Source organism: Saimiri boliviensis, chromosome 10 (genome assembly GCF_048565385.1).
Source record: "Saimiri boliviensis isolate mSaiBol1 chromosome 10, mSaiBol1.pri, whole genome shotgun sequence".
NCBI lineage: Eukaryota > Metazoa > Chordata > Mammalia > Primates > Cebidae > Saimiri > Saimiri boliviensis.
The window spans coordinates 39709306-39724709 of NC_133458.1; the positions used below are offsets into that span (position 1 = coordinate 39709306).

Below are 15404 nucleotides of genomic sequence, written 5' to 3' on the forward strand. Positions count from 1 at the left end.
CCTCAGCCTCTCAAAGTGCTGGGATTACAGGCATGAGCCACAGTGCATGGTCTTCTCAATTCTTTTGTAAAGCCATAATAATTTTGATGCTGATAAGTACTGATAAAGGAAGTGTATTAGTCCATTCTTGCATTGCTGTAAAGAAATACCTGACACTAGGTAATTTATAAAGAAAAGCGGTTTAATTGGCTCACCGTTCTGCAGGCTGTACAGAAATCATAGTGGCTTCAGGGTAGGCCACAGGAAACCTACAATCATGGTGGAAGGTGAAGGGGGAGCCCGTACTTCACATGGCCAGAGCAGGAGGAAGAGAGAATGGGGAGGTGCCACACATTTTTAAACAACCGGATCTCCTGAGAATTCACTATCACGAAAACAACACGAAAAGGGGAAATCTGCCCCTAAGATCCAGTCACCTGCACCAGGTCCCACCTCCAACATTGAGGATTACAATTTTACGTGAGATTTGGGAGGGGACACAAATTCAAATCATATTACAAAGTTTAAAAGAAAAAGCAAACAAACCCGTAGATCATTCCATTTGGCCATGTTGTTTTATTTCCTGTATCCATTGCTAGATTCAGTTTGCTGATATTTAGAATGTTTGCATTTTTAGTCCAACGCACATAAGTTGAGACTAAGGAACACTTACTGTCCTGCTGGAAGGAAGGGTCTTTATAAAGGAAAGCCCATCAGAATGGATTTTGATGCACCCTCACATAGAAATAAAAGCAGAAGGCCGAAGATGACCTGGGTTCCAGTTGCCATCTCTGCAGGAAGTCAGCAACTGTGGACCTTGGTCAGGAAGTGTAAGAATGATGTATTAATGATCATCTTTAAAACTTCTGCTGTGTTATTTGCATTGCTCTGGCTCTACCTCTCCACATATGTACATTAAATCCTTTAAAAAGAAGAGGGCCTTAATGCTTGTCCTCAGGGGCAGCAAAACAAGACAAGACTTGGGAAAACAGCAACCTCTCTGGCATCCAGGCTGGGGAAGGTGAGAACTACTAATGTGAGTTGTGGGTGGGCTCAACAGTTGAGCAGAGTAGTTGAGGAGGGGGTCTTGACTCTGGGACATACGGTGCAAGGTCTAGGAAGTTCGCATCATTTGCTTCCCTCAAGTTCAGGGAAGGTGTCTATCTCCTCACCTGATTAGCCCCTTGATGTTGAATTGCAGTCCCCAGTGCTGCAGGTGGACCTGGTGAGAGGTGTTTGGATCATGGGTGTGGATCCTTCATGGCTTGGTACTGTCTTTGTGATAGAAGTTCTGGTCATTTAAAAGATGTGCCGCCTCCCGCTCACTTTCTGTCTGTTGCTCTTGCTTTCATCATGTGATGTGCTGCTCCCACTTCACCTTCTGCCATGATTGGAAGCCTCCCTGAGGCCTCCCCAGAAGCAGATGCTGCCATGCTTCCTGTACAGCCTGCAGAATTGTGAGAATTAAACCTCTCTTCTTATAAATAAATCAGTCCTAGATATTTCTATAGAGCAATACATGAATAGACTCATACATTCCTATTAGCCAATAGACTCATTCCTTCAACATTACTCACCCCGTCATTTCCTTCAACAGTGTTACCTGTCACCTGATTGTGTCTGCATGTCACCAACTTTTTTCTATGTGCACTTCCCATTAACTCCTCCTACCCCTCAAAACCTCACCTCTTCAGGAAATGGCTCTGAAATCCTAATTATTAAATCCTTATCTTTCATCTTTGCTGTATTTTCTGCATCTTGGGTTTGTTTTGTTTTGTTTTGAGACAGGGTCTCACTCTGTCACCCAGGCTGGAGTATGTAATTCGGGCTCACTGCAGCCTCGACCTCCTGGGCCCAAGTGATCCTCCTACCTCAACTCCCAAGTAGCTGGGACTACAGGCATATGCCACCATGCCCACCTAATTAAGAACCATTTGTGTGTGTGGAGATTGGGTCTTACTATGTTGCTCAGGCTGGTCTTGAACTCCTGGGCTCAAGTAATCCTCCTGTCCTAGCCTCCTAAATTGCTGGGATTACTGAAAACTTGGGGTTTCTAACAAAAATGTATTTGGCCATTTCCACTTCCCACTGCCTCTGAGCTCTTAAACTTTCATTCAAGGCTTATCACAATTTCCTCATCTATCAAAGAATTAGATTCTCATTACATTTTCCTCTGGCTCAAAATTAAAATTCTAACCCTTCCTGGTCCTTCTCAGCTGGAACCTGTCTTCCTCCTCTGAATATGGGTCAAAGGCTACTTGTACCTATCATGTATTGCGTCAATTCATCTAAGAAATCATTTGCACATCCTCTTTATGTTGAGAGTTGTATCAGAGGAAGAAGAAAAGAGATAGACCTGGTCCCTGCCATCGAGAGCAGTGCTACTGGTGTGTGTATATGGAGCTTGTCATATGAGATACTTCCTTTAACAGCCAGAGTTAGCTACTTATCCCATCAGGGCTTGTACAAAGTAGATACAAAGAAGGGTTTGCCAAAAGCATAAAAAGCCCTTGTGCACCTAAACGTTACCTGCTCACCTGACAATGCTCGTGGAGCTAGCAGGAAGTTCCCCAGGGAAGGAGATGTGGCAGGGTGCTTTTCCCGAATACTGCCTACTTTAACACCAGTAGGGAAAGACTTCAGATTCTCAATAAAGGGAAAAACAAGCTATGTAAAGGACAGACCCCCTTTTTTTAGGCACTGGAGCGAGATTTTAAATAGTGGTACTTTTCACTTCAGATAGAAGATTCAAGTTTATTTATTTTTCTTCTTTTGCTTAAGTAAAGCCAGATGCTAAGCAAGGTATGAATCATGTGGAAAGCTTTTAAAGGTGGTGAGGACAAATGACCACTTTGGTTCAGATCACTAAAATACTCAAAAAATGCTCACACTGAAGTATCAGGAATGCAAACATGATAAAAAGTTAAAAACTACCCTGATGAGAAAACATTTTAAAAATGGCAATGACGGTAAACTGGTCAGCTTCTACTACAGACTGTTGGGTCTACGGCTTCTTACCAGAAGTTTGCTCACAAGAAGTTTTCAAACAGCAAAACCAAAATGATTCCTGGAACTACAGTGTTGAATACTATTTAGTAAGTAGAGTCTCTGAACTGGAACAACCTGCTATGGCACACATGTTTTGTTTCATTCATGATTCCAGTGATTCCTCTTACAAGCTTTTTCTGTGCATTTGGCCTAGAAGGACAGGGTGGGGTTGACAGTGATGGTACTTCTGAACCCAGAAGATTCCATTTTCCAAGCCTCTGACTATAAGGGGTTCTCAGGGCCTGATGAGATGTGTTCCATCACCACAGAAACCATGATGTGGCATTCAGCAGATCCAGGTTCCCGGGAAACTTAAGGTAAATCCAAAGGTGTATTAGGGACATCAACAATTTTAGGGATGGAAGGCAAAGGAGGATACAAATGATTGCTGCAATACACAAAAGTTTTATTTTTGACTTTTTTCTTCTTTTCTGAAGGCAAAATAAAATAGAACTGAACATCAATGAATTTTGTACAACAAAAACAACTTTTAATATGGAATAGTCCATGAACATTTTAAAATCTCGGAATGGCTTCCCTTTTTCAAAGTCATGCTTTCTTGCAGTCCACAAGGAGTTGGCACGGAGGAGACAGTGGCAGCGGCGGGTGAGGTGAGTGGAGGAGGGGGCTTCTCTCAGATCCGTGTTAGCTGGTGCCACAAACTGGATGGGAGGATGCTCTCCACTTTCTCCATGACAAAGTTTAAGGGAGCAAACAAAGTGCTGAGGAACTGCAAAGAAACCAAACAGACACAGAAGTCAGCAGAGACCTTGTTCAAGACTGTAAAACAAACCTCTCCTCCCACGCTTGCAGCTTAAGTCTCCGCATTACGAAAGTCTCAAAAGGCGACCATTTCATCTTTATGTTTACAGGAAACATCAGCTGATGGTCAAAACTGCATTCCAGTCCTTGGCCCCAGACAGCACTGTTAGATAACAGGGAGAAGTGTCAGCTGACAGCCCCCTCACTCCTCTGACAGGTGGCCCACAGTCCCGAGGTCTTCCTGCTAGTCTTCAGCATCTGCTGACTGCCATGCAGATGACTGGTGTCATCAAACAGGAATGATGGATTAGCGGCAAGTGAGCATAAGAGTTAAAAAAATTGTGACAACTTAGACCAGTTGCTCATCTAGCTGGGTATAGACCTCACTTTAAATGGAAAAGGCAATTTTAAAGATCAAGTGTATTGTGTATGAATTTCTTTGCAGTCCCACTGCCTCCCAAACACCAGTGCAGCCTGGGCTCCTTTCTGAGCCATGTGTTTAGCAGCATGCCTGGGACCCTGGGGGAAGGCGGCAAACTGGTAATTCCATGGAGGACAGGTCCTTGTTAAGAGAGGCTGCTCCGAATGCACCTCTGGGAACTCTTTTACTTGGTTACTAAATTCCTTTCTGCTCTTCATATAGAATAAACCTCATTAGCTGTGTCTTTTAAGAAAGCCAGATGCTTCACATGAGACTCTTTTTAACATATTCTCAAATCCATTCTAATTCTGTTACTGTGAAGAATCAGCTTCATTCCACAACCCATCCAACATCTGGCAGATGAGGTGCCCTGTCTCAGGCAGGAAAGAGAGAGGTGTTTGGATGGCTCCATTCCCCTCTGTCTGCTCAGAACCCAGGTATTGTCTCACTGGGGTTCAACACCTGGTTCTTATACTGTGGAGCCCTTTGTCCTAAGCCGTTGTCTGTTACACAGCACCATCGACACCACTAAGAATTTCTTGTAGAAGTGTAGTGCAGCATGTGTGTATATATGTAGAGGCGATCATAGTTCTGAGGTCAAGCAAATTCAGTACATTTAATGAAGTTAAATCAGGCTCCTTCACTAGGTATATGTTCTGTGGACTGTGGGTCTTCAAGAATAGGTATGGTGGGTAAGTTTCCCAAATTTGCAGACCCAGAATTTTCCCTGTTTTTTGTTTGTTTTGGGACCAGCAGAACACACACTGGGAAGGCCTGTACCATATTATAACCAGATCATCAAGTGTGAGATCTGTATAATGGAAAATCAAGAGAGCATAAAATCTAGGATACTTTTCCAACCTGTCTTTTACACCAATTAAATCTATTTATTTAGTAAGGCACTTAAGTGCTGGGTGAAATATAAAGGGGTCTAAGACAAAACTAAGCTCCCAGTGTCAGGAAGAAAAAAAAAAGCCCAGTGGGGGAGGGGGGCCACAAAGATCTGGACCAAGCAAAGTAATAACCAGATAGGTTACGACAGCAATCAGGATAGAAGCCCAAACAAAGCACTGGGACTGCAAAGGGGAGAGAATTCATTCTGTTGAAAGGAGCAGGAACACTTCTGAGAATGAGGCAAGTGAAATGGACTCCAGTGGATGCTTGGAATATCAAAAGAGAGAGATGGGGTAAGGATGGTAAAGGAAGAAATAGGAGCAGGGTGGGCCCTCCAGGCTCAATCAACAGCCAGAAGAGAAATGAAAAAGCAACAGTATGAGCAGAAGGTGATAAATGCTTCAGTTTAGCTAGGATAGTTAGAAGAAGTAGAATTCAAAAGTGGCTAGAAGGACACTGGGGACGGTCCTGCGTGCCAGGCTGGATCTGCAGTTAAGAAACAGGCAGCCATGTCAGTGCTTGAGCAAAGAGGAGATGGTGCTGTCCTCAAGTGGGTGCCAGGTGCATGGCAGTTTCTGATAGCCTTCGGAAATCATCCTTTGTTGAGTGCACAGAGCCACTCTACAGAATAGATGGCCTATCCTTTTCAGTTTAGAGCTGGACTGGGTGCACCCATGAATGCAGTTGGAAGGCATCAAGGGAGATAACAGGCCTGGGAATGAGCAATTCCTGCCAATGACTCTGAAAGCATTTGTAAAATCCTAGTTATAAGAGGATAATATGGATAATAATACTAATTGTATTAACCCAACATGATATAAAATATACACATATATACACATAATTATATGTCTGCATATGGTGTATGTACACACACAGACACATACATAATCAGAGACCACCAATGCTCCATAAACCACAGCATCTGTCTATAATACTCAACTTCATAAACAGGAGTTAAAGTGTTACAGTGGTCTGGATAAACCAGAGATTCTGACAGGTGGTGGAAGATTGGGCTCAATAAACAAGGTGATATTGCTGGCAACGTTATCATATCCTAAAGACTTGGCCAAAAGCAGATTTAGAACTGTTGAAGCTGTGGTTAAGTGGGGAAGGAACTGCTAAATATTGAGCCATTGTAGCCACTGAGCTATTATTACAACTGCTGAACGTGAGCCAGTACAGTTAGATAGCAGGCATCGCTCACAGTCTGTACTCAGGGTGATTCACACACACTAAAATATGGGGACCTCAGGGAGGCTCACCTTGAGTTGCAGAATGAATGGAGATGTAACAGTGCTGGCTTAAAATAAAGGTCTTTTTTGTTTTTTTGTTTGTTTGCTTTGTTTTGGACACTAACCTGACTTGGATAAAAAGCACAAAAGTGAAGCCTCTGAAAATCAAGAGGAGAACTTCATCCTGTCTGATGTCCACAAATTCCCTCTTTCCCATGCTGCATAGTAAAGTACAGTGGTCCCTTTTTTCCTGGATGACACCTGCCCTTCTTAACAAGCTTCCACAAGAAAGCCGTAATGCCTCGAACGTATAGAATGATTCACTTCTATCCCTTCTATCTAGAATGTTCTATGCCTGGGAGACTTCACAAAGACTCCCTTGAGCTTTTTCCTAGAGGGCCTAATTTACTCTCTCACAAACCCCAGCTGAGATGTGCTCCCATCATTACTAAGCCACCTTCTTATAGCATGCCTCCCATCCCACACCCACAAGGAAGCAGCAGACAATGTAGTGAGGTGTCTGAAGCTGCTAAGCCCTTTTACTTAGTAACCAAATAAAGGCTAGTGGCTTGCATCAGGAGGTATTAAAAAAATGTCTGCTTTGGGAGGCCGAGGCAGTGGATTATGAGGTCAGGAGATTGAAACTATCCTGGCCAACATAGTGAAACCCTGTCTCTACCAAAATACAAAAAATTAGCCTGGTGTGGTGGCATGTACCTGTAATTCCAACTACTTGGGAGGCTGAGGCAGGGGAATCGCTTGAACCCGGGAGACAGAGGTTGCAGTGAGTTGAGATCGCACCACTGTACTCTAGTCTAGTGACAGAGCAAGACTCCATCTCAAAAAAAAAAAAAAAAAAAAAAAAGTCTGGAGGTCCATGACTTGCTTGGGATGCTCAGTTATATTTCTGCACATGTTTGAAAATTAGTATTTTTTAGTTGGAGACCCAAGCAATAAAGCAATACACAATGAGAAAATAGCAGTTTTCACTTGACTTAGGGGGAATTTATTGCTGAAAAGTTAAGTCTGAATGAGCAACACCAAGAAAACCTGGAAGAGCTTATTTATCTCAATGTCTAAAACTGTCCAGAAGGCAGAGATACCTGGTTAAATCTTTAACCAAAACACCCCAGGATTCAATGAGTGTCTTGTAGTGAGAAAAAGCAACTGAACTAATTAAAAAAGAGAGAGACACTTCAATTGCCTGATCCTCCTTTTCCTGAAACACCATCACTTAGAAGGTCACGGCTCCCAACAGGCTTCATTAACATTCAAAATGCCTCTGCTTATCTGAGTAAGTTCCAGGTGCCCTACTGCAATCAGACAATTCACATTTCACGGTAATCAATATCAGGCTTCAAAGAGGTCGAGGCCTATAAGTGAAGAGAGTCAGAAGTCAGGAGGCTCAATCTCAGGGAAGGAGAGAGACTACAGAAGGAAAGACAGAGAGGTCAGAATGCTGACCTTCCCACATTCTGGGAAGAGGTGGGTTTGGAATGAAAACGTATTTATGTGCACCCTTATCTCTGTAACTAAACATTCTAGGAAGAGTTAGTCCTAAATCACTGAGGTAATTAGATTAGGGGGAAATGCCGGTGGAAGCTGCTCCTTTCACTATTTCCCAGTGGTTCACACTTCCCTGTAAGCTTCCTTATGGGCCGCATATCATGATCACCATGTAAACACACTGGAGAGTTCCCAAGCCAGCAGCTGGGGGTGGCAGTGCAATCTCTCGCATCTACTAAAGGTCACTGTCCCAGGGACATTATCTCAGGGAAGGGCTGAGAAAATCACTTTCACAAGCTGCAAATGGTCACAGGCAGCCTCTAAGGCATTTGTGATAACCTGCAGGGTGTGGGGTGGGAGCTTCGGGAGGGGCCTGATGAAGTGACCAGGGTGAAGATGCAGAGAAGACTCAAGGGGCAGGTCGAGGAGGAGGCGGGAGAAGGGGCTTGTCTCATTCAGGCCATCCATCTTCCTTCCCCACAAAGTCTCTCCAGACGTTTTGGAAACTGCTAGACCTTAATGAAGGGCAAGATAAATGTCATTCTCCAGACAAAGGTTTACATGCAAACTTATCTAAAGAACATTTGAAAACTACAGGGAGCTGACCAAACTATCACACCTTGGTACTGCAAAAAATAAGAGGACCCTAAAGGCAGATTTATATTTTCTTCAATTATTTGATCCTATACTTAAAACCAAAGCTTTGAAAACATTAAATGAGGAGAGTGGCGTCCTGTCCCGCATCTGAAATGAACACCCCTCTCTGACACTCTGGAAGCACAGCTACACAGTCATTCACATTCTAGAGAATGCCCAGGTGTATTCTAGTCACTAGCCTTCCCTCTGCATTTCCAGTCCTCTTGTTGGTTGAAGTGGGCTCAGGCAATTACTCATTCCATTCAATACAGTGGTTGTACATCCATATCACCAGCGCTTGACAACTCAGGTGGCCATGCTGATCCCAGACCAATTAAGTTCGCGTTGTGGGGGCAGACCTCAATAATTTTTAAGTTTCTCAAATATTCCAAGGTACAGCCAGGGAAACCATAAATTCCTGAAAAGCTTCTACCTGAACAGCTCTGGGGGTACACCACTGCAGCTGCAAATAGGTGCTTGTTTCAGTGTCCCTGGAAGGAGACGGGAGAATCCCCTCAATCTCCATCATCGGAATCTGCCGGGGGCTTTGTTAAAAATACAGATTTCTCCTGCTAATTAATACTCAAGATTTTGAATTTCTGGTGGTGCGGCCAGGTGACTATACAAACTAGAGGCTGGGAATCTCTACTGATTCAAAACTCCCACTAAGTGCTATTACAGTTGGTTTAATGAAGAATACTGGACTAATGACATACTTTTACAAATATGCTCTAGAAATATTTAACAGAAAAGCAGAAAATGTAAAAGAGCAACAATTGTTTAATGTTGTAAAAATATTCTTATTTTAAATTTTACTAAGTTACACTCAGAGTTCTGGCAACTACTTTTACTCAGAGATTGGCTAGGGAGTAGAAGAAATTAATAAATAGTCTAGGCCCATAAACAAAGGAACATTCAAGGCAGCAATATGGGTGATAATGGGTGTAGAAATCATGTCATGCACAGAAGACTTAAAGAAATGTAAGATATTCTACCTGGAGGAAAAAGCAGGTAGTTGGTTAGACGTGGCTGTGAATGAATGAGTGTCCTAAGAATTCGCAAGAGAAGGAGGGCTGTTTGGTGTATGCTCAGAGTACAGAACAGGAATAAGTGGAAACTAAAGGGAGGCAGATTTTTACAGTATAAGGCAAAGTTCTGAGTAATCCAATAATGAAATAGGCTTTGATGTTTATAAATATGTAAGCACCCCATCACTGAAAGTATTCAACGTGAGTCTAGGTGACCTCCACTAAAGACTGCTATAAAAGCAATTTGCTTCAGGTCCCTTTCAACTCTAAGAGGCTCTAAGTATAAAGAAGAGAAAATACAATGCTAAGCTGTATCTGATTTTTCCATTGACTCTTTCTGCAGAGACCACTACCATTTATTTATTTATTTAATAATCATTTATTGAAAACCTACTATGTGCAAGGCATTGTGCAAAGCCTGGGGGTTACAAAGATAAGGAAGACACCATTCTGCTCTCAAGGAGCTCACATTCTAAATGGGGATAGACAAGTTTTCCACAATTATAACACAATGCAATCAATGTGAGAATATACATATTCATAGAATACTGTGGGCTCATAGAAGAGAGATGCCTAACTCAGCTTAGAAGCACTTTAAAGAAAGCTGAGTATAAAAGGACGAAGAGACATTAGTAGAGTGGACGAGTAGGGTGGTGACAATGAAGGGCATTCCATGCACAGCAAACAGCATGTGCAAAGGCACAGAGGTGTGCAAGAGCCTGGTGCATCTGGGAATGGTGAGTGATTCGTTATGACTGAAGAGCAGTGACTGTGCAAGAGTTGGGAGAGCTGAGGCTGAGAGGTAAGTAAGGGTCAGATCATAAAGCACCTTAGATGCCATGCTGAACAACTGGGACTTGATCCTCAAGTGACTGGGAAACCACTGGAGAAATTCAAGCAGGGAAGTGACATGCTCAGAAGTACAAGTCAGAAAGACCATTTTTGTGTCAGTATAAAAGAAAGCTTGGTGGAGGATAAGACTGGAAGCAAGGAGACCAGTTAAGACTATGGCAGGAATTCAGGCAAGAAATAACAAGGACCTAGACTAAGAGGGATGCTTTGGGAAAAGAAGGAGGGAAAGAAGAGGTGAATCACATTTACTGAAGGCCTAGTTGCTTAGGAGGTTAGAACTGACAGATTGCGAAGGCCAAGACAGATGGGATGTGGGGAGTGAGAGAGGGTAGAATTTGGGAGGGCTGCCGAGTTTCTGGCTTGAGCAACAGGGTGGATGGCGGAGGTCAGGAATACAGGAGGAGCAACAGTTTTGGTGGTGGGGGAAGAGGGGTGATGAGTTCAGTTTTGGAAATGTTGAGATTGAGGTGCCGGAGGGATTTCCAGTTCATCTTCAACACGCATGAAAATACTCTTGCAATTCCAGTCCCTGAACTCTGCCGAGCAGAAAATGTCAATCATCTGGAAAGGGATTAAATCAACCCAGCCAAGTTAGAAATCATGCTTTCTGATTGCACTGGCCTTGAAATCTGAATGGAGTTCCAGGGAAACAACTGATGCTCTTTTCCTGATTCCTTCTGTTTGAAACTCATCTGTGGCGAGATCAGTAAACTTATCCTTCACTGCATGTGCAGGTTGAAATGGTCAGTTTTCAACAAAGAAATAATGGTTCTTGGCTGTCAATGCAAATGGCTTTTCTTATTAAAGCTCCTCTCCCCAAGCTCCTTAAAAACTCTTAATGGATTTCCATATTTCTAAATGTCATTTTAGTTTACTTCTTAATAAGCCCTTCACACCCTCTGTTCATTCCTTAAACAAGCCAAAGGTTTGCAGCCATTAAAAAAATTATTTAAATCATCTCTGAAAATGTAAATCTCATCCTTCACTAAGGAAAGAACCACGATAGCCAAAGATTAGATATAATGTCATTCAATTATAGAAAACCAAATAATTTCCCACGCATTTTTCGTTTGCTAGAATTCCCTAAATCATTCCACCCCTTTGGACCTCCTGCATTTTTTGGAAACTGCTGAGAATTTGTTTTGTGAAACGTGGCAAGACATGGAGTAATAACCTGCACTTTCTCATCTGACCCTTAAACGCTTTGATTCCACTGATGATCATGAAAATTAAATGGTGAGCAATGATCTTTGCAGGCTCGTATCCATTTCTGCAAGGCAACCTTGTTTCTCTTATGCTGCTTCCCTTAGCTTTCCCCGACCATTCCCCGAGGCCTCCCTCTGGGCAAACACTCACAGCTTTTGCGAAGACCCCCATAAGTTCCGGGAACTGATGTGTCAGGAGGGCCAGCATGGCTGTGAAGGAACATAATCCAGCAGTAAAGAGAATAAAGAAGGGAAGCTCCTTCTTTGGGTAAACTGAGACTTCATGGAAAGCTGTGGAGAAGACCAAAAGGGAAACATCAGGGCTGGAATAAAATGCATTCTCAGGGATGCCCTATATGACGGCACTGACTCCAGAGCTTTGGAAAGAGTTGGAAGACTATTGGAAATGAACAAAATAGCGCACCTGACAAACCGTAGCCAACATCTGACCCAGCCTTTGGAGGCCCATCTGCTGGTTGCAAGTGTTTGTCCAACCTTCAGCACTCTAGATTGAGGCAGGAGGGGGCTAATTTGGGGTTGCCTTCATGGGAGGGAAGAGGAGCACTGCTGATGCCTAATGTAGAGTATTTCTTTCTCAAAAGCAAACACAACTAAAACAATGGAACTTTACTCAAATTACAAAACACATATTCATTGTACAAAACCTGGAAATCCAAAATCGAGTATACATGGTTAAAAAAAAAAAGTGCTCCCGTCTATATTTTTTCCTTCCTGTATTTCAAAAAATCATTATAATAAGTTGATACTAATTTCTTCTGTATTTTTTCCTGGCACCCTCTAAGTATGTCAGTAGAGGGTGCCACCCTCATAGAGACATATCCAGTGAGGACCTCACATGTAGGTAGGTCTATTCAAACTGCAAGAGGGGAAGATCAAGGCTGCTAGGGTTATGTAATCATCAAAAAACAAGAAAAGCTGGTGCTCTTTAAAGTACCCTCTATAACTTTCATATTTCAAACACTGAGTTTGAGAAAACCAAAAAGCTGTGAGACAAAGGTCAAGAGAATCACCTCCTTCTCTGTGCTCATTACATGGCTGCCTGAGAGACTGCCTAGGTGGATGCGGCTGGCCTGCAGGAGGAGAAAGAGCTAGGGGCTGTAAAACTGCACATGAGCAATAGGCCACTCTAACCAAGAGCACCAGAGGGTCTCATGGTCCTCAGGGAATACAAGATCTAGAGGCCTTTCCTCTACCTTTCAGCTCCTGTTCCTCAGAGCCCTCAACAGTAATCCACAAGGCTGAATGCTGAGGGAAGAGGGGATCCCGGAGGAACTCCACACAGACAAACATGCCTACCATGTCCAGGGAGGTAAGCCTGCTGGGATTCAAACACCTGGAGCAAGTGTGCTCAGGGCCTTGTGTGGCTATAATTACACTTTTAATGTGCAAATTATGGGTAGCACTTAAAACGACCTACCTTCTTCATATCCTCACCCTCACCAACCAACCAAAAAAGATTTTGGAGGGAGACCAGACTTGGAGCACTGCATTTAATTAAATTAATATGAGCCACAATTTTCTATTTCGGGCTTATAAAGATGATCTCTATAAGGTTTCTTGTAAGAACTGTAATCTTGTTCTAAGAACTAGTCTATCCCCATGGAAACTTAATTGAACTCGATTAAAACATTTAAAAACATTGTACATTTCAGAAAACTGCCTTTCTTACCAGAAAACCAAAACTTAACAAGGATCTCCCTGAAGGGGGAGTCAAAAGGTAAACTATGGGCCCATGGTGAGGATTTCTGAAATCAACTCTAATGTCATGTGAGGCACCAGACTCTGTTCACAATCAAACTCAAACAATGAGGAACACATCAAGGAGATCTCGCAGTTCCCCGAGTAACAAATCTCGAACTGGGTCTGGCTGGCAAGGAGGTGAGTGAGCACCTCCTGCTACCTCAATCTGATGACAGCTGTCGAGTTCTACACCCAAATCCCACCATGCTGGAGACTCATGACTGGCTTGATGATGCTGGTGTTTGAAAATTTACTATGCACCCAGGACTCTAAAGTTACACTGTTCCTCTGGGCAAAGTATTTATATACGTTACAGCTATAAGATATTGATAGAACTGGAGCTGATGAAAGGGCAGAAATGGCAGGAGAGAGGACAGAGAAGGGAGAAGAGATAAAATTTGGAGCTTATTATCTGAGTGAGAAAAATATATCCTAAGTCAGGGCCACATGAAGAGCCTGACATGATCCTTGCACACAGTATGATTTGATAATAACCATTTAGCCTGAATTGTCAAAACAATGTTGTATTACAGCAAAGCAAAATAATATTTTCCACATGTGGTATGGGCCATTAGACTGCTAGCAGTGTAAGGTAGTCGAGGGCAGGGTTTTCTTTTGCATGCTTTCATACAGTGGTGAGGCTGCATGTGTGCTCTGCACATGGTACTGAGCCACTACGTGCAACCCACGAGGCGCTCACAGGAAATCCCTCTGGCCAGAGCACTGTCCCACCACAGAGCACACTGCCCTGTCCCGCAACTCCACCTGGGGCTGTGGTGCCAGTACCCTCCCACCCATGACTCATCTGCAGCTCCCTCTCCATCAGCAGCTCCTCTTCAAACTGGTCTGTGCAGCTGAAGAGCCCAGGCAGAACCCTGCCAATGGACCAGCCCGGCAGATACCAACCCAAACCAGGGCCTCTGTGCTCAGGCCAATCAGTACATGGAGTTTCTTCATCTACGTTTCAATCCTTTGGCATCTTTCCCTTTGATAAATTTGGAAAGACTTGGACGAACAGGAAGCCAAACCCACTCACGTAATTCACTTTAATACATATGCTATCAAACAAGGACAGGGGTTTGGAGAAAAGTAATAAAAGACGAGGAAGGTTATAAACATTGATATTCCCACCTCTTCCAATCCCCACCTCTCACCACACACCCTCACTGGCTAAAGAGAGGTGAGACTTACATGGAAGCAGCTCTCGGTCTGCTGTTTCTGTACAGATTGGGTAAGGATAAAATAGGTGCCCCTTTTCCAAGGGATAAGGGATCATCCGGAAAGCTGAAAAGGAGAAAAAATATGTCAGATATGGCCAAAATTTGTGTCATAACTTTCCAACTGCAAAAAGGGACGTTTGAGCATTTTTGTAACAGGGAATGCTTCTCCAAAGGAGTCAAGGCTTACCCGACCAAGCTACGTGCCAGATAAAATCTCAGAGATGAATTATGATGTATTACTCACACATTCATCTCACACTATATATTCTGGGCAAACCTCACAAAACTGGGTGGGGACAGAGGTGCAGAGGGGTGGGGAAGCCATCAATATCAATGGCCAGGGTTTCATCATCTACTGAATATTAGTAAAACGTTATAGGCACTAATTCAATATAGCTAAACAAATAGTAATAATGCAAACCTGGATTAAAATGCTTCCTCAAGAAGGAAATGTGGATTGACTTGGAGTTTGTATAGATGTACAAATAAGAAAGGCATTCTACCAAGTCGATTTAAAAAATAATGTGTAAGTGGATTTGAATTCCAACCAAGATGAATAAAAACAAAAATCTAAAAATGTGTAACTTGGGAGGTATTTCTAAACTTTATGAAATGTTTAAATCTTCAATATCATGTGGGAAAATTGATCTGGAGAGATTGATTATCTACATTTTGATGACGTTAGGTCACATAAATTCTGCTTTTGTAGCATCAGATGATGTTAGGACTCACACTAAATTACAGCTTTCCAATCAATCCATCCTTTCCCATGATCAGGCATGTTACCCTCCCTGTTACAATGTCATCGGCATGTTAGTCTCACTGTTCCTATGAACAGTATTCATGGAGGTAATTTT

General features: G+C 42.9%; 1 protein-coding gene across 14 annotated transcripts in view; it reads right to left on the reverse strand.

The window, feature by feature from the left end:
- Positions 1 to 3412: 3412 nt before the first annotated feature.
- Positions 3413 to 15404, reverse strand: part of ST7 (suppression of tumorigenicity 7) — a 294435-nt gene continuing 282443 nt past the window's right edge. For 8 of the 14 annotated variants that reach the window (XM_039472838.2, XM_039472836.2, XM_074379174.1 and 5 more), the window contains 3 exons: positions 14519 to 14611; positions 11718 to 11857; positions 3764 to 10922 (listed from right to left, as the gene is read on the reverse strand). In XM_039472838.2, coding sequence (XP_039328772.1) covers positions 10803 to 10922; positions 11718 to 11857; positions 14519 to 14611 — 353 coding nt within the window. In that variant the 3' untranslated portion in view covers positions 3764 to 10802. The other 6 variants (XM_039472839.2, XM_039472837.2, XM_074379175.1 and 3 more) reach the window with 1 other exon arrangement.